Source organism: Scyliorhinus canicula, chromosome 2 (assembly GCF_902713615.1).
Source record: "Scyliorhinus canicula chromosome 2, sScyCan1.1, whole genome shotgun sequence".
NCBI classification, from domain to species: Eukaryota; Metazoa; Chordata; class Chondrichthyes; order Carcharhiniformes; family Scyliorhinidae; genus Scyliorhinus; species Scyliorhinus canicula.
In genome coordinates, this window is record NC_052147.1 from 225,417,628 (window position 1) to 225,443,708 (window position 26,081).

The 26,081-nt window shown below is 43.9% G+C and overlaps 1 protein-coding gene across 4 annotated transcripts in view; it reads right to left on the reverse strand.

Moving 5' to 3' along the window:
• Positions 1-26,081, reverse strand: part of LOC119961986 (potassium voltage-gated channel subfamily H member 7-like) — a 565,928-nt gene that overhangs the window by 194,108 nt on the left and 345,739 nt on the right. For 3 of the 4 annotated variants that reach the window (XM_038789678.1, XM_038789677.1, XM_038789679.1), the window contains 3 exons: positions 22,428-22,862; positions 17,636-17,656; positions 13,804-13,827 (listed from right to left, as the gene is read on the reverse strand). In XM_038789678.1, the coding sequence (XP_038645606.1) occupies positions 13,804-13,827; positions 17,636-17,656; positions 22,428-22,862 (480 nt within the window). The remainder of the gene's footprint in view (positions 1-13,803; positions 13,828-17,635; positions 17,657-22,427; positions 22,863-26,081) is intronic. The other variant, XM_038789680.1, reaches the window with a different exon arrangement.

A 26,081-nucleotide genomic window follows, 5' to 3' on the forward strand; every position in this document is an offset into this window, starting at 1 on the left:
CCTGCCAGAACCATAAGACCATAAGACATAGGAGCAGAATTAGGTCACTTGGCCCATTTTCTGATCCCCATTCTCCTGCCTTCTCACCATTACCCTTGATCCCCTTATTAATCAAGAACCTATCTATCTTTGTCTTCAAGACACTCAGTGAATTGACCTCCACAGCCTTCTGCGGCAAAGAGTTCCACAGATTCACCACCCTCTGGCTGAAGAAACTCCTCCTCATCTCTCTTTTAAAGGATCGTCACTTTAATCTGAAATGCTGTCCTCTGGTTCTAGTTTTTCCAACAAGTGGAAACATCCTCTCCACGTCCACTCTATCCAGGCCTTGCAGTATGTTGTACATTTCTGATTCTCCTTTGTCTAACTTCCTTGTTACCTCCTCAAAAAACTTTAACAGATTTGTTAGACACGATCTCCCTTTGACAAAGCCATGCTGACTCAGTCCTATTTTACCATGCACTTCCAAGTGCTTCGCAATCTCATCTGTAATAACAGACTCTAAAATTTTACCAATGACCGAAGTCAGGCTAACCGGCTTATAATTTCCCATCTTCTGCCTCCCTCCCTTCTTAAACAGTGGTTTAGCCACCTTCCAGTCCTCTGGGACCCTTCCTGCCTCCAGTGATTCCTGAAATATCATCACTAATGCCTCCACAATTTCCTCAGCTATCTCTTTTAGGACCCTGGGGTGTAATCCATCTGGTCCAGGTGACTTGTCCACCTTCAGACCTTTCAGTTTCCCCATAACCTTCCCCTTAGTAATAGTCATTGCACTCACCTCTGCCCCCTGGTTCTCCTGGAGCTCTGGCATCTCACTGGTGTCTTCCACCGTGAAGACTGATGCAAAGTAACTATTCAGTTTATCTGCCATTTCTTTGTTTCCTATTGTTACTTCTTCAGCCACATTTTCTAGTGGTCCAATGTCTATTTTTGCCTCTCTCTTACCTTTTATATATTGAAATAAATCTCTTCCTATCTTCCTTTATATTATTAGCTAGCTTGCACTCGTACTTCATCTTCTCCCCCCTTATTGCTTTTTTAGTTGTCCTCTGCTCACTTTTAAAGGCTCCCCAATCCTCTGGTTTCCCACTAATTCTTGCCACTTTGTATGCTTTTACCTTAGCCTTTATGCTGTCCTTGAAATTCTTCGTCAGCCATGGATGCCTTGTCCTCCTGTTAGCATGTTTCCTCCTCCTTAGGATGAATTTCTGTTGTTCCCCCCCCCCCCCCCCCCCCCCAAAACTCCTGCCATTGCTGTTCCACTGTCTTCCCTGCTAGGCTCCTCTCCAATCAACTCTGGCCAGCTCCTCCCTCACGTCTTTGTAGTTACCCTTATTTAATTGTAATACGGTTACATCTGATTGCGGCTTCTCCCTCTCAAACTGCAAGGTAAATTCTATCACATTGTGGTCACTGCTTCCTAAGGGTTCCTTCACATTAAGTTCCTTCATCAAGTCTGCCTTATTACACATCACCAAATCCAGAATTGCCTGTTTCCTAGTAGGCTCTGTCACAAGCTGCTCCAAAAAAATCTCTGAGACATTCCACAAATTCCATTTCTTGGGCTCCACTACCAACCTGATTTTCCCAGTCCACGTGCATATTGAAGTTCCCATGATTATTGTAATATTGCCTTTTTTACATGCCTTTTCTATCTCCTGATTTATTTTCTGCCCCACATCCTGACTACTGCTAGGGGGCCTGTACATAACTTCCATCAGGGTCTTTTTACCTTTGCGATTCCTCAACTCTACCCACGGAGATTCTATGCCTTCTGATCCTATATCACTCCTTGCTATTCATTTAACTTCATTCCTTACTAACAATGCAACCGCGACCCTTTTGCCCATCTGCCTGTCCTTTCGATAGGACATATATCCTTGGATATTTACATCCCAGCCCTGATCCCCTTGCAGCCATGTCTCTGTGATGTCCACAACATTGTACCGGCCAATTTTAATGTGCGCAACAAGCTCATTTACCTTTATCTGTATTCTGCGCGCATTTAGGTACAACACCCTCAATCCTGCAATGGACATCTCCCTCTTCACACTCTCCTCAGTCACTGTACCCTGTACTGTGGCCCTTTTTGATTTTTGACTATGGCTCCTGTGCCTTACACTTTCCCCCTTACTGCTTTTTGTTCCTGGCCCCGTTTTACTTCCCTCCGACTTCCTACATTGGATCCCATCCCCCTGCCACATTAGTTTAAACCCTCCCTAATGTGCTGTAGCAAACACCCCCCGGAGGATAACGGTTCCGGTCCTGCCCAGGTGCAGACTGTCCAGGGCATTGGAACCGGTTCCCCCCAGAACCAGTTCCGATGTCCCGGAAATTTGAATCCCTCCCTCTTGCACCATCTCTTGAGCCACACATTCATCCTATCTATCCTGACATTTCTACTCTGACTAGCTCGTGGCACTGGTAGCAATCCTGAGATTACTACCTGAGGGCAATCCTGAGGTCCTACTTTTTAGTTTAACTCCTAATTCCCTGATTTCAGCTTGTAGGGCCGCATCCCATTTTTTACCTAAATCGTTGGTGCCTATGTGCACCAGGACAGCTGGCTGTTCACCCTCCCCCCCACCCCAAAATGTCCTGCAGCTGCTCCGAGACACCCTTGACCCTTGCACCAGGGATTGCGTCCGCAGAACCGCCTGTCTATTCCCTTTAGATTGAGTCCCCTATCACTATAGCCCTGCCATTCATCTTCCTGTTCTGCTGCGCAGCAGAGCCAGCCACGGTGCCATGAACCTGGCTGCTGCTGCCTTCCCCTGGTGAGCCATCTCCCTCAACAGTATCCAAAGCGGTATATCTGTTTTGCAGGGAGATGACCGCAGGGAACACCTGCACTACCTTCCTACTTTTGCTCTCTCTTTTGGTCATCCATTTTCTATCTCCCTTAGTAACTTTCACCTGCAGTGTGACCAACTTGCTAAACATGCTATCCACGACGTCCTCAGCATCGCCGATGCTCCAAAGTGAGTCCATCCGCAGCTCCAGAGCCGTCAAGCGGTCTAACAAGAGCTGCAGATGGACACACTTCTTGCACGTGAAGGAGCCAGGGACAGTGGACGTGTCCCTGAGCTCCCACATCGCACATGTGGAGCATGACACGGGTCAGGGATCTCCTGCCATGTCTTAAACCTTAGGTTAACTTATACAACTGCAATTCCAAAAAACGAAAGAAAAAATAAATAAATATACAAATGAAAAGAAAAACTACTTACCAGTCACTTACCAGGGATAAAAAGCACCTCCTCCCCACCCAGCTTTTTATTCCCACCTAGCTTCAAATTCCCAAACTCACTCTTCGCTGTGTCTCACTCTGGCTCACTGGGAGAACTCACTAGGAGTGAGTTATAGTTGCTCTTTTTAAATTGTTGACTCCCCCCCCCCCCCCCCCCCCCCCCCCACCTGTTTTACCCCCTCAGTGTTGGATTCAGCCAGAACTCCAAAACCAAATTAGAGCAATGTTTACTTCGAGAGGGTAAATAAAGAAGTGGGGAAGAAAATAAACTGGTGAGGCAGTGGTTAAGCACCAAATCTTGGAACAGTTGTGGTGTTCCTAAAATTATAGTGAAGGGACAGAGCCGTTAAAATAATCCAAAGAGAATTTATAAAGAGATGCACCTTAGGCCAGGTAGTGAAGGGAAAAAGAGAATAGCTAGAGTATGAATGTAGCCCCATGTATTCAATTTTTATATGTGATTGTGCAAAGCATTAGAAATAGAAGCTAATTAGAAGAGAAGTGCACAATGTCGCATTGAGAGAAATATTTCACAAAGGTGAAATTGTAAAATGAAAATTACTCGATACATATGACGGGATTCTCCATCCTGGACGCCAGGAATATGTTCCCCGATGGAACGGAGAATCGGGCTTCAGGGGAAAATCGGGATCGGAACACGGGCAATGCTCCAACCCCCACTGGCGGTGTGAACAAGGTTCATGATGCACGACGGTGGGGGTGTAAATAAATGCAAATATGTCTTAATGACATATTTGCATTTATTTAGCAATCCCGGCAGCCTATGCCCCGGCCTCCTGCGATTCTCCCGTCCTTGCTGCCGGGAATCACGTTGGCAATGATCACTTGTGGCCTCAGCAATCGTGAACCTGAAGTGAAATGAAAAATGAAAATGAAAATCGCTTATTGTCACGAGTAGGCTTCAATGAAGTTACTGTGAAAAGCCCCTAGTCGCCATATTCCGGCGCCTGTCCGGGGAGGCTGGTACGGGAATCGAACCGTGCTGTTGGCCTGCTTTAAAAGCCAGCGATTTAGCCCAGTGAGCTAAACCAGCTCCTCCAACTCTGGGAGGAAACGGGATGATCCGGAGGAGACCCACAGCAGACAGAAGTGGTGGACCTCGTGTAGTAATCCAACTTTTCTTGTTTAATAAATGTGGTATTCTTGCTGTTAAAATGCATTAGCGGTCCTGTGGCTCTGTTCCTCCACCTTTTATTAAAAAAACCACTCCATTTGGGCAGCACTATAACACAGTGGTAGCACTGTGGCTTCACAGTGCCAGGATCCCAGGTTCAATTCCCAGCTGGGTCACTGTCTGTGCGGAGTGTACACATCCTCCCCGTGTCTGCTGTGGGTCTCCTCTGGATCATCCCGTTTCCTCCCACAGTCCAAAGACGTGCAGGTTAGGTGGATTGGCCATGATAAATTGCCCTTAGTGTCCAAAAAGGTTAGGAAGGGTTATTGGGCTACGGGGATAGGGTGGAAGTGAGGGCTTAAGTGGGTCGGTGCAGACTCGATGGACCGAATGGTCTCCTTCTGCACTGTATGTTCTAAAAAAAAAATTCTGAGACTGTGTTGACACAACACAGAATTCGGAGATTTTCATGACCGCAATACTGGCGCCACACCTGGACCAATTCTGCTACTGTTAAGGGGCTAACACCAGCGCCCTGTGGAACACAATTGATTCCAATGAGAAACGGTGCTGTATTCACCGGTTTCACGATTGACTCGGGTATTTGTGTAGGAGCACGAGGACAGATAAAGGCACATAGAAGAAATAGGCAGTGAGAAAATGGATATGGATGATTGTTCGTTTTTGTATAGAATATTAGATGATCTCATTTATAAAGTTGGATTGGAATGTTTGTTTTGTGGTGTCTTTTATTTCATCATTGTGGCCAAGACACCACTGTGATGGTCAGTAACAGAGAGAAGGCAAGTGTAGCTGGGGGTTTGGGATTGTATCAACTGATAATACAGTTAGCTGAGCCAATCAAGGACATTCCAGCTGGACCAGGGAGATGTTGATTGCCTCCTCCCTTTTACTGTTACCTTTTCCCCTTCCTCCTCCCCCTCCTTATCGCCCTCATCTTCCCCTCCTCTTTTCCCCCTTATTTTCCCACTCCTCATTCCTACCTTCTTTCCCCCCTCCGAATCCCCTCCTCTTTTCTCCTTCTCTTTCCCCCTCCTTTTCCACACCCTCTTTTCCCCTCCTTTTTCCCTTTCTCTCCCCCTCCTCTTTTCCCCTCCTTTCCCCCTTACTCTTCCCCCCCTCTTTCCCTCTCCTTCCCCCCTTTCTCTTCCCCTTCCTCTGACCCTGCTCTACAGTTGTCTATTTGGTGGCAGGGACCGTGGCCTCATGATGGTGAGGTTATGCAGGATTCAGCAGACCACCATGAATTTTGGCACAAACTCTAGAGAGTATCGCAGTCCTCCTCTGGAGAGATCCAGGCAGTGGAAACATTCGTTGAGCACCCTTTGGGTGAGTGAATAGTACTCCTCTCCCAATGGCCACCCTCTGGTTTGCGGTAGTAGCTCAAATACTGTTGGTACAGTGAACTGCAGCAGAATGAATGCATCATCACTGCTGTTAAATGGTTTCCACTTACATGTTGTGCTGAGCAAGGCCACTCACCAACTGCATCTTTAGTGACTGAAATGTGTATCCGTGTTGTACATCTCATGTGTGTAATTTCAATGACACACTGTACCATGGGAAAACCTGCGATCCTGAAAAAGCCACATGCATGTTTCATCTGACACTCTCCAGGGACAGCACCATAAATAGCTCCCACCCCTCTCCTGGAAAAAAGTGCGACTGTCACACATGCAGCAATGGTCAGTAAACTGGGAGATGGTACAGATATGGGTGTGCTAGTGCATGAGTCACAGAATGTTGGTTTACAAGTGCAACAGGTGATTAAGAAGGCAAATGGAATTTTGTCCTTCATTGCTAGAGGGATGGAGTTTAAGACTAGGGAGGTTATGTTGCAATTGTATAAGGTGTTAGTGCAGCCACACCTGAAGTATTGTGTTCAGTTTTGGTCTCCTTACTTGAGAAAGGACGTACTGGCACTGGAGGGTGTGCAGAGGAGATTCACTAGGTTAATCCCAGAGCTGAAGGGGTTGGATTATGAGGAGAGGTTGAGTAGACTGGGACTGTACTCGTTGGAATTTAGAAGGATGAGGGGGGATCTTATAGAAACATTTAAAATTATGAAGGGAATAGATAGGATAGATGCGGGCAGGTTGTTTCCACTGGCGGGTGACAGCAGAACTAGGGGGCATAGCCTCAAAATAAGGGGAAGTAGATTTAGGACTGAGTTTAGGAGGAACTTCTTCACCCAAAGGGTTGTGAATCTATGGAATTCCTTGCCCAGTGAAGCAGTTGAGGCTCCTTCATTACATGTTTTTAAGGTAAAGATAGATAGTTTTTTGAAGAGTAAAGGGATTAAGGGTTATGGTGTTCGGGCCGGAAAGTGGAGCTGAGTCCACAAAAGATCAGCCATGATCTAATTGAATGGCGGAGCAGGCTCGAGGGGACAGATGGCCTACTCCTGCTCCTAGTTCTTATGTTCTTATGTTCTTATATCACCTGCTCCATCCTAGAAGGAAGCCAATGTAATGAAGTTCATGGCTATGTCTTCACAGTCAATGACAGCACTGTCCTTGCTCTGCTTTGTGGGTCATATCTGTCTGCAAGAGATGGCAATTTTCATAGACAACTCCTTGATAAAATGAAGATGTTGCACATCCTGTTCCTTGCGGAGGTTGACGTAAGAGAATGCTCTCTGAAGTCAATCGGTTTGGTTTTATATTGGACAGTCGAGGTTTTCAGCTGGTCTGACCAGTGCCTAAATGACTTTAGTTATGCCCTCCTGCATTTAATTTGAATTGCAGCTAAGAACCATGATTGTTTACCTTCATTGGAGTGGATGATATCCCCTATAGCCAATGAACTTGGTGTTTGTGATTCCCACCACCTGGCCTGTGCCTGCATAGGCCCTGACCACCCCCCTCCCTGGGCTCCCCAGTACCTGGATCCCTGGCCATGGTCTCTGCCCCAGCTCAACCATTGATTACATCATGGGGGTGGAGTAAAGTATCAGCCTCTCGGCCTTAAAGGAGATGCCCCCTTGAAGAGATGCAATGTGAGAGTTGGTAGGGAAGTGTCTTGTATTCTGGAGGTACAGCAATTGCTACCCTACTGGAGACTCTGGATAAATATGGCCTCCTGTTGCAAGGCCTCCCCCCCCCCCTCCAGCCCCTATTTGACAGCACCTTTTCCTTCTCTCTCTTGCTTCTTTTTGTTTTGAGCTAAGGGAATGGAGATTTGGCTGAGCGCCACATTCTCCGTCCTCGCTGGCAGCGGCTACAGCTCCCATGGGCGGAATTTAATTGAGGGACCTGGCATTGTAAAGGGTGGGGGGGGGGGGGGGGCTGAGAGCCAACCCCGGCCCTTACTGCTGAACCCCCTCCCTTTCCCCCCGCACCCTCACTCTGTGACCACCTTCCACCATCACTGACCTGTGTTCTGGGATCCGGAGACAATACTAGATCGCAAGTGAGTGCCATAGCAGCAGCAGCCACTACTTCCCAAATAGCACGGTGATTAAAGAGAGCTACTGACCTCTGAATGGCTGGCTTCCCTCGGCGGGCTTTTGATCATGTGGAAGGCCTGCCACTGTCCAGTTAAGTGTCGGCAAGGCATTTAATATGGCACGCCTTGCCAGCTGGCAGGTGAAACACCATTGCCATCGGCTATCGCCACATATCTGGCTTTGAGCAGAATCCTTAAAGTCAGAACCAAGGCCTTCACTACCTGTAAATTTCTTCAACTTTAATAGCAATAGGAAATTCAGCACTTAAAATCAACAACAGCCAGTAGAAATCAACCAGCAACTAGTCAGAAAATAATTGATGATCCCTGTAAATACTGCTGGTGGAGGATCCTTCCTGCTGTTGAACATGTGTGTATGTTGTAAAGAAGGCCTTGCTATAGTTGAGAAGAGACATTTTGACAAAGCTTTTCATCTTGCACCCATCAAGTCAATTCACAAGAATACCAATGATAGGGGAAAGATATTGTATGAGAAGAGAGTGCTGATTGGTTGGCAAATGGACTCTGATTGGCAGAGGTGTTGCCATGCAGAATGCACCAGTTTATGGTGACTGATAGTTAACTGGCAAGCATTGTTTGAAACTTAAAGCAGACAGCTTGACTCTGATTAATCAAATCCTGAGAAATGAAAAAGTGAATGACTGTCACTTATTTTGTTTAGCTGAAACAGGCACAATGTGTGCACATATTGTTTCTGTCTGCAAAGAACAGAGTACTAAAATATATGTAGCTTCCAGTGAATGCAAAGGTGCCACATTACAAGCCTGACTGACAATCTCAAATTGGTTGTCAGCATAATTCCTACATCACTAAGGATTATTTAGTAAATGTTGCACAATTGCGGAATAACATCTAATGTTGGGCACTATGTTTTAAGTTTTCCAAGCACGGGCATGTTTGATACAATCTGCCGATCTTTGGGACATTCGGGGGGGGGGGGAACCGCGCTGGAAAATCGCCGCAACCGTGCCACTACGCCAGCACGCGTTCCGCCAATCGGCGGGCCGGCCTCTCCCCCTTCGGGCCTACTTTCTGGCGCAGCCGGCCCCTGAACACCAACTCCATGCTGGTGTGGTAAAGAAGTTACCTGCGCATGCACGGTTGTACCCAGGCCCGGTTCGCGCCATCGTGAAATGCGACGGTGTTCACGACGGCGCAAACACTTGGGCTCCATACTGGAGAATCGCCCCCATGGTCTGCATAAGCATCACACTGGCACTGAAATTCATATACCACATACTTGCCAACCAATCACCAATCTCTTCTCCAACAGTATAAATCTGTTGATTTCCCTTATATTTTTTTTAATTCATTTACGGATGTGGGTGTCGCTGGTTAGGACAGCATTTCTGGCCATCCCTAGTTGCCCTTCAAAAAGTGATGGTGAGTTGCCTTCTTGAACCCCTGCAGTCCTTGAGGTGTAGGTACACCCACTGTGCTGTTAGGGAGTGAGGTCCAGGATATTGTCCCAGCAACAATGACGGAATGGTGATGTATTTCCATGACATGTTGGCGAGTGACTAGGAGGGGAACCTCCAGATGGTGGGGTTCCCAGGTCATGTCCCAGGTCCCAGGTCAGGGTCTTGTCCTTGTCTTGTCCTTGTCCTTGTCCTCCTGAATGGTAGTGGTTGTGGGTTTGGAAGGTGTTGTCTAAGGAGCCTTGGTGAGTTACTACAGTGCAGCTTGTAGAAGATACACAAGGCTACCACTGTTTGTCAGTGGTGGAGGGTTTGAATGTTTGTGGAAGGGGGAACAAACAAGCGGGCTACTTTGTCCTGGATGGCGTTGAGCTTCTTGAGTGTTGTTAGAGCTGCACTCATCCAGGCAAGTAGAGAGTATTCCATCACACTCCTGACTTGTGCCTTGTAGATGGTGGACAGGCTTTGGGGCATCAGGAGGTGAGTTACTTGTTGCAGGATTCCTAGCCTTTGACTTGCCCTGCTAGCCACAGCATTAATATAGTCCAGTTCAGTTTCTGATCAATGGTAGCCCCCATGATGTTGATTGGCGGTTGGTATTCTTCGGAATTGCCCGAATGAGTGGAAGGCAAAAATCTTTGCCACTGTGTTTATTTTTTCATCAATATTCAAGTTCTGTACAACCAATTGATTAGAAGGCTAGGGCTTAGCGTTCGAAAGTGGTATGTTACACATCAATGTTACACACTGCTTGACGTCATGATCTCCATATTGAAATGAAATGAAATGAAATGAAATGAAATATTCTGCATATATATTCTGCATACTCCGACATGTGCTCCTAATGCCAGTGCTAACACCCACACCAAAATAACATTAGGCATCACCTACACCACAAGTGGGGCTGGTTTAGCTCACTGAGCTAAATCTCCGGCTTTTAAAGCAGACCAAGCAGGCCAGCAGCATGGTTCGATTCCCGTACCAGCCTCCCCGAACAGGCGCCGGAATGTGGCGACTAGGGGCTTTTCACAGTAACTTGTGACAATAAGCGATTTTCATTTCATTCATTTCAAGTGTACATGTATGCATGGAATAGGCAGCATGGAATAGAGTGTGGCTTGCTGCCGCTGCCAGCGAGGACGGAGAATGTGGCGCTCAGCCAAATCTCCATTCACTGCAGCAGCGGGACCGAAGAATCCCGCTGGTTTGAAGGAACGGAGAATCACAGCATTTTGTACCCAAAGTGGCAGTGAGAAACTGAGGTGTTACAGAGATAGATTTTGTGGCCAAGAGTCTGCGTACACCCCACAGTGGAAATATTTACAGTTAATACAAGAAGTAACATTTTATGAAAAGCTTTTGCTCGGGTGTACGTATGTAACGATTTGATTAAAGAATACCTTCAGGTGAAGGCTGGCGTATAAAGAGGTCTTTCGACCCAATCCAGCCTGTGTTGGTGTTAATTGTCCACAGGATCAGCAGTATTAATTTCATGTGCCTGCCCTAGTCCCATATGTCTTTCTCTCCTTTCCCCTTAACAACTTAACTTTATGGTTCTCTAGCTGAGCCGGTTCCTGCTTCAATCACTGCTAATGCTTTCATAACAAAAGTGAAAACACCTTGCATTTATCTAGCCCCTTTACCATAAAACATCTCGGTGTTTTGCAGTATTGTGATCAGATGAAAATTATACTCCATTATCTTACATCCCTCAACTGATCTATTTTTATCTGCTTTCTTCCTAAGTTTAAGCTCAGAAGACTGGTGCAGGATGACAGGGTCGTGATTGTTGCTGGGGTAATGAGCACAGACATTCATGATGTGCTGCCTGTGGTTGCAAACCAGCAGTACACTGAGGGAGTTGCATCTCTTTCAATTGGTAAGGAAGCCTGGCTGGTAACAAGGAGCACGCAATGTGTGTGCAATATGGCATTTTGTGACCTGGAGAAACCTAATATGTGGATGAAGCCGTATGCCCTATCAACCTGCTTTGCTCTGTTCATGGAGGAGAAGCTGCAAATATTTCTCCTGGGATAGACAACCTTGTTGACCTCCCTCAAATACTGGCCCGAGCAGACCATCCATGTTAACTTGCAGCATGTCCCATTCCCCTATCATCCCTGTGCTCACTGACCTACACTGGCTTCTGGTCAAAAAAGGTCTTGACCTTAAAATCATCATCTTGTTTTTAAAATGCTCCATGGATTTGCCCCTCTATATCACTGTAATCCCAAAACTCTCTGAGGTATCCGTCCTTCTCTAATCCTCGCCTCTTCTGCATTCCCAATTGCTCCACCATTAGTGGCCATGCCTTCAGTTGCCTAGGCACCAAGCTCTGGATTTCTCTCCCTACACCTCTCCGCCTGCTACCTTGCTAAGACAATCCTTAAAACCTTCCTCTTTGACCGTGTTTTTGACAATCTGACCTAAAATCCCCTGACATGGCTCAGTGTCATACTTTGTTTTATAACACTTCTGTGAAGCATCTGGGGATGTTTCAGAATATAACTTGCTGTATCATTTTGCCCAATTATTTTTGGAGTCAGTTTATAGCAATACATTCATAAGACCATAAGACATAGGAGCATAATTAGGCCACTCGGTCCATCGAGTCTGCTCTGCCATTCAATCATGGCTGATATTTTTCTCATCCCCATTCTCCTGCCTTCTTCCCATAACCCCATATCCCCTACAATATCTTTAGCCATTTGCACAAAATGAATTTACTAGAGTGATAAAGTACAGTGGAAAATACCTTGAATTTGCCAAAGAAGTGTGAAATAAGAAACCAGCAACTAACCCATAAGTACTTAAGAGACAAGTGCTTAATATCGTGCTGGTGTGCCACCAATTAGCACATGGTGAAAGAAGTGCACGATACTCAAAAATTCAATTTAAATAACAAAGTTCTTCCCTTTAAATAATCTCACAATGGTGTTACAGTAACCTATCCAACTTATCCAACATGGTAAGGGATGGAGTAGGCTGGTTAATGCCTGACAAATGCACAAACTCCTCAGCTAAATACTCCACAGATTTCAAAGAAAAAAGAATTAATAAGCTGAAATGATGGCAAAAGAAAAATAAAAGCACTATAGACACAAATGTTGTGAATGTTTTCAAGACTTTGCAATGTTTCCGTAAAAGCAGACTTTGCCCATTCGATTCAAATATAGTTAGAATGGATTGAGAATGTGGATCCATAAAATTACTTCCAATAAAATACGACGGTCTTTCAATGCATTGCTCCTAATTGACATTTAAATCATCTGTTAGTCTCTTTAGCCTTGAAAGAAATCCACCTCTTCTGCTGCTAGAAAATGAATGAGACGTTGGCTCCAACGGCAGGAATAATATTCTATTTGTGTAATGATGTATCACATTTAGCTCTATTAATGCTTTCAACACCTAATCTTCAAGGCAAGATACAGTGATCAACAGTGACACAATCACTTCAGCCAACAACGTGATATTGGACGATATCTAAATGCCAGTTCTTCTGTTAAATCTGTTTGGATTCTAGAATTTAGCAGTAAGCGTTTAAAAAAAGCTCTTGTGCTGTATATTAAAGTCGCATTTGTCAGCAAAATTAAAAGGCTCGTCGCTTGATCTCTCATGATAAAATGCATGTTAAATTTTGAATTCTTAAGTGATTCACTGAGCAAGGTCTTGGTGTTATGTTTCCGCAACAATGGCCATTAATTTACGTACTCGACAGAGCCAATGACCTACAGCACCTAATGCTGCCAGGAATCTGCTTGCACTTGCTGACATCATTTTGACCTGACAGGTTAATATATCTTCTTCACAGCTGGTGGGATAAGCAGAATTTGGAATGGGAATTATAACTGCTGACGCAAAAAGTAAATAAATGTAATTTGATTAGTCCTTTCCTTCAAAAACACTGACCCAGTAAACTATTCACACACAATTACTAATTAAAATTTTGCCAGATAAATATATTAAAATAAATTAAAAGGGTTGAGAGGTTTGACTGATACGTAAGCATGATCTCAGACAATGATGCTGAAAAGGCCACTTTGACTACGCTTGTTGTAATGAATTAATTATTTCTATTTGTGCAAAAACCATATTGTAACAGGCTATTCTGTTTGGAAGAATATGGGTCTAAACCGATAAATTCTGTACAAATATCCACAGCATGAGTGGAGGTCACATGAAGGACACTGCTCAGATAAATATGCACACTTGTGTAAAAATGTGCAAGTAAAAAGGTAAAGGAGATTAATTATGTTGTACATAATAACTCATAGTTTGCAGTCTAAAGTTATGAGAACAAAACGCTCTAGAATATTTGAAGTCACATTTTAGTTTCTCCTCACAAATGGATGAATGTGTTAAAGTGTGACCGTGAAAAAAACTGCAGACAAAACATCTTCTGTTAAATTATGAAAATAAGTAATCAAAAGAATCGGAAATTAGACTCAATGGAATGAAGTATGTGATTTGGACGCATGCATGTTATTTCAAAATTAGAGTAAGCATACCCCCTGCCATCCAGGAGCGGGAAACTATTATTAGAAAGAAACACAGAAGGGAAGCTGTAAGAATAGTCTGCTATAAACAAACATTGTAGTAATAACCTATTATGATTCATCAGTCACAATTTGTAACAGTCTGACCTATTAATAACAGAGATTGTGAAAATTACAATGTCCACCCACATCTTTGCCAGTCAACCATTTTTTAACATCACAAAACAATTGGGGACTAAGGTTTCTGTTTAATTTTAAAAACTAACATTTGGTCTACTTTTTTGCTTATCATGGGGTTCCTTTTAACCTAGCCTACCCAATGGGAAACTGAGGGGGCTCCGGTCAGCCGCTTGTTTTACAGCCCACATTATTCTATAATTCAAGGTATAATTGGGCAGGGTATAGAACAGCTGGCTAATCTGACCGCGTTTCCCACCAGGCAGCTCAGGTTCAAATTACCCCCAATGTCTGCTGTGCTAACAGTTAAATTCTCCCATCATTCGAGCACTGGAGGCTGGACGGCATTGCTGGGGCTCAGCACAAAGGGCTTGCAGGTTAATATAACAGGCTCTTCCCTTATCAGTGTCTGGGAAACAGATCCATAAACATTGGAGTTATCTCTTTCTAAAAAAAAATCTCAGGACGTGGACAAGATCTGTACTTATTGCCTATCCCTTGTTGCCTTTGAGAAGGTGATATGGAGATGCTGGCGTTGGACTGGGGTGAGCACAGTAAGAAGTCTTACAACACCAGGTTAAAGTCCAACATGTGTGTTTCAAACACTAGCTTTCGTAGCACTGCTCCTTCCTCATGTGAATGAAGAGTTATGTTCTAGAAACATATATATAGACAAATTCAAAGATGGCCAGACAATGCTTAGAATGCAAGCATTTGCAGATAATTAAGTCTTTACAGATCCAGAGATAGGGGTAACCCCAGGTTAAAGAGGTTTGAATTGTCTCAAGCCAGGACAGTTGGTAAGATTTTGCAAGCCCAGACTAGATGGTGGGAGATGTATGTAATGCAACATGAATCCCAGGTCCCGGTTGAGGGCGCACTCATGTTTTTTTGCCATCGGCTTCGAAAGGACCCCCCCCCCCCCCGATATTCATACTCAAGCTCTCTGACTAATGACATTGAGTCGCAATTAGGGCGGGAGCTGTAAACATCTATCTGTCCACAAAAAAGGTTAATGAACCAGTAGAATAACGGTGGATACTGCAAAATCTGCCTAGCTGTCTTTAAAATTAACTTATAAATTAAATATTCACAATTGCCTCTGCATAGCCAAAGGGGAAAACTATACATTCATGTTCTGATGCTAATCAGGGTTGTTAGTGAAAGGCTTACTGCAGGTAGGTTTTTCCAGTAAGGGACTGAAAGTGTCAGATACTGTTTCTATAAACCAATATGACATCATGAAAGTAAATATATATTTTTTTATAATTTAGCTTTTCCAAATTAAGGGGGGCTGTTTAGCTCACTGGGCTAAATCGCTGGCTTTGAAAGCAGACCAAGGCAAGCCAGCAGCACGGTTCGATTCCCATAACAGCCTCCCCGAATGTGGCGACTAGGGGCTTTTCACAGTAACTTCATTTGAAGCCTACTTGTGACAATAAGCAATTTTCATTTCAATTTAGCGTGTCCAATTCGCTTACCCTGCACATCTTTGGTTTGTGGGGGCAAAACCCACGCAAAATGTGGAGAATGTGCAAACTCTACACAGACAGTGACCCAGGGCCGGGATCGAACCTGGGGCCTCGGCGCCGTGAGGCAGGAGTGCTAACCACTGTGCCACCGTGCTGCCCCAAAAGTAAATATATTTCTCAACTGAATAATTACAGATTTAAGCTTTGATGTGCTTGGTGTGGTCGTAATATGCTTAAGTTGTGTTGTACAGGAACAACCAACACTGTCAAAGACTAAATGTACAATAATGTATGTAAAATTAGAGAGGATGTAAAAATACACAGGACAACCAATGTATGACAGCAGAGTTTTGTTGGACACAGTCACCAATTTTGAAAGTTTTATTTTTTGAAGAAAGGGTTGACTGACTTCCAAACAGTCATTCTGCAATAGTAAAAAAGGAAGTTTATCACAATACATGTGATAGTGCAATGAAATTTGTTTAAATGCTTTCCTTCATCAGCCTAGGCATTGAGTTTAAAAATTGGCAAGTCATGTTGCAGCTTTATAGAACCTTAGTTAGGCCGCACTTGGAATTATAGTGTTCAATTCTGGTCGCCACACTCCCAGAAGTATGTGGAAACTTTGGAGAAGGTGAAGAAAAGATTTATCAGGCTGTTGCGTGGTATGGAGGGCTTTAGCTATGAGGAGAGATTGGAGAAACTTGGTTTGTTCTCACTACAATGACAGATGTTGAGGGGCGACCTGATAGAAGTCTACAAGATTATGAGGGATATGGACAGAATGGATAGTCAGAAGCTTTTTCCCAGGGTGGAAGAGTCAATTCCTAAGAGGCGTAGATTTACGATGCAAGGGGCAAGGTTTAAAGGAGATGTTTATGAATAATTTAAGGGGCTGATTTAGCACAGTGGGCTAAACAGCTGGCTTGTAATGCAAAACAAGGCCAGCAGCGCGGGTTCAATTCCCATACCGGCCTCCCCGAACAGGTGCCGGAATGTGGTGACTAGGGGCTTTTAACAGTAACTGCATTGAAGCCTACTTGTGACAATAAGCGATTATTATTATTATTATTATTATTATTGTTACTATGTATGAGGCAAACTTTGTTCACAGAGGGTGATGGGAGCCTGGAGCCCGTTGCCGGGGAGATAGTGGAAGCAGATACGATAGTGACTTTTAAGGGGTGCCTTGATAAATACATGCAGAGGATGGGGACAGAGGGATATGGTCCCCGGAAGGGTAGGGGCTTTTAGTTCAGACGGGCAGCATGGTCGGTGCAGGTTTGGATGACTGAAGGGACTGTTCCTGTGCTGTAATTTTATTTGATCTTTGCTCTTTGTTCCTCTCGATGTGCTGTTGTCAAGGTTTCTTATGGAGATCAGGGATTAGAATGCAGTTTTCTACACCTTTTGGTGTTTGCTTTATATTCTCTTCATGCTAAGTCACAATTCTCAAACTTGTCTGTGAGTCTCAGTGTTGTACTTAAGTTAACAATTTCTGATTGATTTACTGTAGTAAAGACAGCCATCAGCAATTTGCTCGAACATTCCTCCTTTTCAAATCATCATTTCAATTACATATGTGATTTATTTTCTTGCACCGTTGTCAGCGATAGAGAAAACAGTAACCCTGAATTTCTATTGCAAGAAAGCAGTAAATGGTCAAAGTTCCCTTTTCTGCTATTAACCTGTTCAGTATAAATAGGTTAACAACTCTTCATGGATAAAGGGATTTCAAGTAAATAGTTGTACATTAATATTTTACATTGTGATATCAGTCCAAAGAGAATTAAAAATGTTATTATTTAGATCTGTGACTGCAAATGTGCTAAATTTTGCCTGGTCAAATACTTTGTTTTAAATCATTGCCAGAATTATTTGCCATTCGACAAGTATTTCAGTTCATTACCCTGATATCAATTTCAAATTACAATGCTGCATCCTAGAAAAAAGTGGACACTTTTATGAAGATAAGTAACAAATATTTAAATCACTGTAATAACTGATAAAAGTCCAAAGAAGTATAAATTCTCAGATCTAAACAATTCATTACTCATCTTATTGGCATCAGCCAAACCTTCCTGATCTTGCAGCAACAGAATATATTCAGCTACTCCAGTCAAAAAACACACAGATTAATGGATTGAAGTAACATTATTTAAATAAGACCATGCAAGTTTAGTTGAAAATATTACCTTTAAAATTTCGTCCGTTGTCTATGTTGCACCACAGCGACAAGTAAGAAAAAAGAAACAAGAAAGGCACAAGATACTAAAGTGTAAATTTTAAAAAGAAATCATTTTACTTCAGAGCATAAATGTAAGTGCACAGTCCTACAAATACTCCAAACTCTTACTGTAAGGGCCTCCATGGTTATCATATCTGCAATGGGGCCACACAGCCTTTGGGTCTGAATCTTTCATGATTCATTTTGTGCCATTTCATGGGGCATGCATTCAAAGGGAACTTCATTATAAGTTGCAATAAGTTGATGCAGAACAAATCCCATCACAGCATGTGAAATAATTCCTTTTCAAAGATAGAGCTATAATGTGAATGGAGAGGTGCTGCGAAGCATGGTATAAAGAACCAGGGGCTTGACTACATCCATTAAATTTATACACATTTCTGCTGGCTGGTTTCAAATATACATCAAAGGTTGCTGATGAATGGAATGATGCTTTATGTTTCAGTCTTTAAGGGTGGGCGGGGCTTTCTGGCCCCCATGCAGCATGTTTTCCGGCAACAGAGGTTGCTCGCCATTGGCTGTCGGCAGGATCTTCTGGTTCCGCTGAAGTCTTTGATATTTTGTGTGGCTTTCCCGTCTTGCTGCCTGGGAACCTATTGTGGGGGATGCCCTTGGCGGGAATGGAAAATTCCGGCAGCGGGAAGGGAGGGAAAATCCTGCCCAAAGTTGGTTTTCTGATTTAAACCTGTAATATCTGCTACATGTAAAATGGCAGAGTTTAGTCACACTATTTAAATAGTCAAGGAGGAAAAACTGTGGTAGACTTGAACCATTACTGCGAGCAGGATTTTCAGGTGTGGCCTGCCGCTAGAAAGTTAGTTGACCTTTGGCTGGGCCACCTTATCGCCGATGGTGAGTCCCACCATGGTGGGGCTGGAGGATCCCGGCCTGCATATCTGGACTTATGAGGCAAGATTACACAAACTACAGTTGTATTCCCTGAAATTTAGAAGGCTAAGGGTGACTTGATCAAACTATTAATGGAAACAGATAGGGCAGATGGGAAGTAACTATTTCCGCTGGTTGAGGAGTCTAGATCTGGACCTTTCAGGAATTAAATTAGAAATAGTTTCTACATGTAACTCTGGTGATCTTTGTGAGGTTGACTTCAGGATGGAAAGCATAATGCTCACTAAGGCACTTGAAGCTAGGTTCAACGAAGCTAAATTCATTTACATTACTTAAATTAAAGTTTGACACTTATTCCTATAGTAAACAAATAGATTATATTAAACTACTCTCACTAACACTATCTCTATACTCTAACTATATATTCTATCCTTTCTAGCTCTACTAGGCACTTCACTCCAGTCTCCTCTCCTTTACTCCACTCTCTCCCAGAAGCCTAAGAGAAGAGTCAGTGGGCCCGATTCTCCTCCCCCCATGCCGGGTGGGAGAATAGCGGGAGGGCCTCCCGACATTTTTCACGCCCTCCCGCTATTCTCCCCCCCCATGCCCGACCCACGCCACGAATCGCCGCTCGCCGTTTTTTATGACGAGCGGCGATTCTCCGAGGCCGATGGACCGAGCGGCCGGGCCTTCACGCCCGTTTGAACATGGCAGCAAACACACCTGTTTGAGGGGCGGCTGAGGTAAAAGACGCCAACCCGCGCATTGTCTAACCTGCGCATGCGCGGCTGACGTCATCGGCCGCGTCAGCCGGCGTGACGCTTGGCGTGCGGCCTTGACTACCGTGACGCATGGGGCCGCACTCCTAGCCCCGCCCGGTGGGGAGAATCGGCCCCGGAAGTGAATGAAATGAAATGAAAATCGCTTATTGTCACGAGTAGGCTTCAATTAAGTTACTGTGAAAAGCCCCTAGTCGCCACATTCTAGCGCCTGACCGGGGAGGCTGGTATGGGAATCGAACTGTGCTGCTGGCCTGCTTGGTCTGCTTTAAAAGCCAGCGATTTAGCCGAGTGAGCTAACCGTGAAGGCTGCCGTGGGTCACGGTCTGTCTCACGGCAGCCTTTACGATTCTCCGCATTTGCGGAGAATCTCGCCCAGTGCCTTTCATAGTACTGTCCCTAGCTCCATGTAGTGGCTAATTGTAACATGACATTAACTCTTCACATGCTGTACATTTCTATAATGTCACAGTAACCAGAGATAAAAGTTTGGAATCTGTATGGCAAATAGCAATTGGTTTCAGATCAATTGTTAATTTTTAAACTAGGACTTACAGATTTTTGTTAACCAAAAGTATTGATGTATATAGGACATAGGCAGGTATATTGAGTTATATTGCGGATCAGCCACAATTTCATTGAATAGTAGAACAGGCTTGATGGCTAAATGATAACTATGAATGTCAGTGACTGGATAATAGATGAATGTTAGTGAATGGGTGAATGGATAAATGGGGAAAGGGCAGGGCGGTAAGGTGGGTAAGGTATTTGCACAAGTGGGTAGTGTGGCAGGTGGGTAGCATGGTAGGGTAGCACATGGGTAAGGTGATAGGGTAGCAGGTGGGTAAGGTGGTGGGGAAGCAGGTGGATAAGGTGGTAGGGTAACAGATGTGTAAGGTGGTAGGGAAACAGGTGTGTAAGGTGGCAGGTTGGGTTGCAGGTGGGTAGGGACATGGAGGTCATCGGGGGTAGCTGTGGGATCAGTGTGTTAGGCACGGTTGCAGGTGATAAGGTCGTTGATGAGTCGGGTGGCAAGGGGCTAGGTTGGCAGGTGGGCAGTTGGGTAGGTATTCAGGGTGGCAGATGGGTAGGTGGTTTGGGAGCTAGCCAGGCTGGGGACTCGTCATGCCGATTCAGGGGATGTTTAGATGGTAGGGGGGTAGTTGGGTTGGATTGTCAAGGGTAGTCGGTTTGGGTTGTGTCTGGGGTGGGAGTCGGGAGTGGTCATTGCGGGTGGGGGGTTAGCTGGGCGTTCAGTGCGAGTGTTTGGGGGGTCAGGTACAAAGATGCCCAGAAATAAGACTAGGATTTTTCTATCTAACATTTCCTGGACATTCCCCTAACATGGAAATTGGCCCAGGTATATCCTGTCCCCAAAAGCAGCACATATACAAGCCAACCATTTCCCATTCCATTAGTCTATTCTCAATCATCAGAAAAGTAATGGAAAGTGTAATTTAAAAAATAATAAATTTAGAGTACCCAATTCATTTTTTCCAATTAAGGGGCAATTTAGCATGGCCAATCCACCTAGCCTGCACATCTTTGGGTTGTGGGGGTGACACCTACACAAACACAGGGAGAATGTGCAAACCCCACACGGACAGTGACCTAGAGCTTGGATCGAACCTGGGACCTCGGCACCGTGAGGCAGCAGTGCTGACCACTGTGCCACTGTGCTGCCCTGGAAAGTGTCATTGACGGTGTTCTTTCTGAAGCAGCACTTACTCATCAATACCCTACTCAATGATGCTCAGTTTGGGTTCTGCCTGGACCAAGGTCAGCTCCAGACCTGGATCCAAGCATGAACTCGGGAGATGTGCTGAAATTGACTGGCCTTGACATCAAGGCAGCATTTGACCGAGTGTGACATCAAGATGCCCTAGTAAAATTGAGGTCAATGGAAATAACATGGAAAATGTTCCACTGGTTGGAGTCATACCTAGCACAAAGGAAGGTGGTTGTGATTGTTAGAAGTCAATCATTTCAGTCCCAGGGCATCACTGCATGACTTCCTCAGGACATGCTCGACTCAACCATCTTCAGCTGCTTCATCAAGGACCTTCCCTCCAACATAGACCAGAAGTGGGGATGTTCACTGATGATTGCATAATGTTCAGTGTCATTTGCAACTCCTCAGATGCTGAAACAGTCCCTGTCCACATGCAGCAAGATCTGGCCAACATTCAGGCTTGGGCTATGAATTAGCAAATAACATTTACACCGCATAAATGCCAGGCAACAACTACCTCCAATAAGAGAAAATCTCACCATTTCTCCTTAACATTCCATGGCATCGCTATCACTGAATCTCCCACAGTCAATATTCTGCGGTTACAATTGACTCAAATCTGTATGTGGGTAAAATTGTACAGCTGTATTGTTGATGGATTTAAAGGGGCCACCTAATGTAACTCATTCCATATAAACTATCATTTATTTTTCATGTTTACTGGGCTTTCTCTGGTAACTCATAACAAAGGTGAATCACTATGAATATATAAGGAGATCCTACAGCACTCACCCTGAATATAGAGATTGTCTCTATGACACGTGTAAAAATGCTGTTAAGAGTGACTCATACGATATAAAATGACTTCCTGTAGTAATTCACAAATGGCTATTTATAATGACACAACCGATACCTGATTCATTGCACAAAAGGCCTATCTACTGACTCATTTTCAATACAGAGACCATCTATAGGAATCAACTCTCTTCAGGGCATATGTTTTGTTGCTTTTTCTGTATTGAAAGCCCACCAATTTTGAATATCCTACCCCAGTACACTGATTCACCCTGTGCAAAGGGTCTGTCTAATTTTGATCACCAAATGCAGCAGGAGTGACTTACGAAACATCACTATAGGAAACTTTGGAAATTTCAAGGCACCAATTTTTTAACTGACAGTTTCATTTGTTGTCCATCCATATTCCCCAGAAGGCAGTAGGATCTGGACATTGAAAATCAGGATTTGTGGATGGAATGATTGAAACATTAACCTTTTTAACCATGTGATTAAATTGTTTGCAAGTCAAATTATCCTGAAGTAGCAATATAGCCAAAATGAAACTCACAGAAAACATGCTTTTAAAGCACTAAAATGCCTACCTTCACTTGCATGTCGATCCCTAAATATAATCCTAGAGTTAACGTGGTATCCTTCAATATCATGGACGGAAGAAGCTCTCCTCATACTGCACACACTTTCTCTTGACTGACTGTACGTTAGACCAGAGGTAGACTGCAACGTATCTGGATTCAGTCCATCCCAATGTCGCTTTGGTGAAGAATGATCCAGTGGTCCTGGCAAATTTACAAATGGTGGAGAGCTACCCGTCTCTGTCAATGCTTTTGTGTCTTCAAACTCTGAAGGGCCGCAGCTTTCACTTGTGGGGGATTTCAGGTCTTTCATGGCCAAGGAATCATCGCTTACTTGAGACGGCTCCACTACAACCACATCTGGATCCTCTTGGGGAAGTGATTGTTTGCTCGATGTGAGAAGTCTTATTGCAGGCAGCTTTAGTCTGAAAAACCTTCCTCGGCCTACAGTAAATGAAATAAGTGAACATGAACAAGGAATACCAACCATTTGTTTACTCATACTAAAATACCCAATAATAAGAACGCACAGAAAACAAAAGCAGACACTGACAATAGCAAACACATGCTAGATCTCTCCATCTGCGACTACATTTAAAACAGAAATCACTATTCCTTGACAAGGAAAATAGGGTTAATATGCACAAACAATAAAATCGCAATCTGATCAACTTTGAAAATATTCACAAATGTTTAATTGATATGCCAGGGAATGGTTTTAAGAGTTCTGTGCACATTGAAGAACATTTTTGAGCATAAAGTGCAATTTTGATTTTGGATTGCATTTCACAGTACATAACGTTGACATCATTTTCTGGGCAAGTGAGTTGACAAATAAAGGGAACAAATCACACTGTGGACACTGGAATAAATTAAGAAAATGACGGAGTTTATATCGACATGTACAAGGTATCACAGTTGCACAGGAAAGGCTGGTTGGACCATAGAGTCTATTCCTGTCTACTATTCTTCATGTGTACAACTAAAACTGGCTACTAACAAGGAAGTAAAAACATTCCTCAGCTGTGCTGAGAACCTAATTTTTTTAAGAAAACCTGAGGCGAAACACAAACATTACATCATGAAAACCTGCACTGAATTGACAAACAGTTGGGATTGAGATTCTAATCTTGATGATACTGACATTCTATTTAATTTCACACTTTTAGATTTAGCGTTGTGAGAGCCAAACAATTTCAGTGACTGATGAATCACCTTTGTCAGCCTCTTGAAGAAGTGGTAAGTCTACAGGAAGCTGAGCATTCACACTCTTGATCATTGTGCTCACAATGTTCTGAACCATCATTTTTCAGAATGAAAAAAGTGCACTTCAGATTCCAGAACTGCCACCTTTCATTATTCAGAGATTGTCTTTGACAATGGCTGCAACATATGTTGAGGGTTGAGTGAGTTTAATGATAAATTGAATATTTGTGGCCCTTGGATATTTACGATCTGTGCTGCTACAGGAGCTTAGTACCTACAAGTGTTCTCATTTTTGCAGGAGCCTTTGATTATCTTTGTCTTGATGGTCCTTTCATCTGACAAATTATTGTTGCACTTAATGCTATCGTGTCCAGGAAAGGCGTTTGTCAAGAAAAATGACTGCTGACAAATTATTGAATGAATGCTCAATGTGCTCCTATGACCTTCCTCTGTCCATTATTTTAACGCAGGAATGAATTCATTTGCCTTACACAGATTGACAGACCTTTCAAAATAACAAGAGAACGGAATTTCATTCAAACCTCTTAATCATTCTTCTGCTCACATTAATTTCAGTCATTTCTGTGACACATTTTCCTGTGCTTCATTTTGAAAAACAAATTCAGCTCCTTTGAAAGGTAAAAAGAAGTCGAGAGGTAATTCGGTGATCCTGCACTCTCAGGGGAAGCAGAGTTCCCAGAGATTATGGGTTTGAGAATTGACACCAAACATTTTAGCCCTAACTCCAACTTGCCTTCCCAATGGCTGCAGTTTCTCCACGGGGAGTCTGAGAGCACACTGCTGAAATGTTGACATCTATGGTACAGTTACTAATGCCAGTAAAATCCACAGAGAATCCTAGCCTGACATGTGTGAAAAGTTTCAGTGATATTATTATATCTCTGAAACTAGTTTTGTCCAGAAAAACTTCTTAATAATGCAAATGCCAAAACCAGAATGAAAAATATGATCAAGTACACATTTTTAATCATGAAAAATGTTTCTTTTTGAATATTGACAAGACAACATACAGCCTTCTGAGGAATTCTCAGTGTGCTATGTGTTTATCTCTGAGGACTTAAACAGCACGATGTATATCGTTGAACCATCATGGTTTTCTCAAAGCTCCAACCTAGAGAAAAATGAAATAAAATACCACACGCAATAAGCTTAAAGTCTGAATATTTCACTCTGTGATTCCCAAAGGACTTGTACCTTATTCCAATTATTTATGCATAAAGGTTAATATGCGAAATATACAAACATGATAAGAACTATATACATATACACATGTCTGCTCACCACCACATCTGCAACATCATCGACTTCGCTCCTGCCTCAGCTTATCTGCTTCTGAAACTGTCAACAGCGCCTTTGTTATCTCTAGACTTGGCTATTGCAACAAAAACATGGGGCAGAATTTTCCATTCTGGAGACTGAGGCCAGGAGTTTCCATTCTCGTTCGCATTGGGTGGGTTTGGCGACGAGAGTGGAAAATATCGCGAGACGGCCAAAGTCGCGTTTCACATTGGTGTAAAAGCAGGAAGCAATCATCCCCTCCCCCGTCAGAGGCAAGTGGTGTTTCCCATTGATCAGCATTGGGAACCTCATTGTAATACATTTCCATGTCATTATCAGGTCCTTACGCCAGAATCGTACCCCACATCAGAAAATATGTACAAAGCAGCGTGATACACAAATGGTCTTAGAAGGTTGGCACCTGGCGAATAGTATTCCGAGGGGAGCTCAGACATGAGCGCAGAAGTCAGGGGGAGACGGTCATGTCAGGGTAATGCCGGTAAATGTTGGGGGTGCCAATTTGATGCCAGGGAGTGCCAGGGTGGGATGGGGGTTTGGTGCTATGGGGTGCTTCTGGGTGAAGAATGCTACCTGATGTGCTTGCTTTGCGCTGGGGTGATCTTTAAAAATGGCACCTGGTTTATAGAAGCGCTGAATTGATGGTGGGACTGGCAAATCAGAGGCTACTCGCTAGCGATACATCATGAAATCCCTGCCTGCTAACCACTGAGCAGGCGGGTGAGGAGAGGAGTCATTCCCCAAGAAGCCAATGAGGGTGCAGCCAGTATACATCATCCACATGTGGCCAATGACTGTGAGTGATCTTTAATGTGTCAACATGTTTAGTCAATCATTAATTCTCTTTTCCCTCTATTCCAGAAACCAGTATGAAAAGAGGGGAGGACTTCCCGAGAAGGGCACAGAGTTCAAGCCCCCAGAGCACCTTTGAAGAGGATGCAGACTTATCTTCAGATGAAGAAATGTCACTGCGTTCACCTACATCCTCTACCAGTGCTGGTACAGACACTTTGGTGGGTCCTTATTCTACATTCAGTTCGGGTTCATAACCAGGTGATCCACAGACATGGATCCACAGCAGGCGGATGCAGTGACAGATAAAATCTCGATCACTCAGAGACCAGGCCCCCACTGAGACCG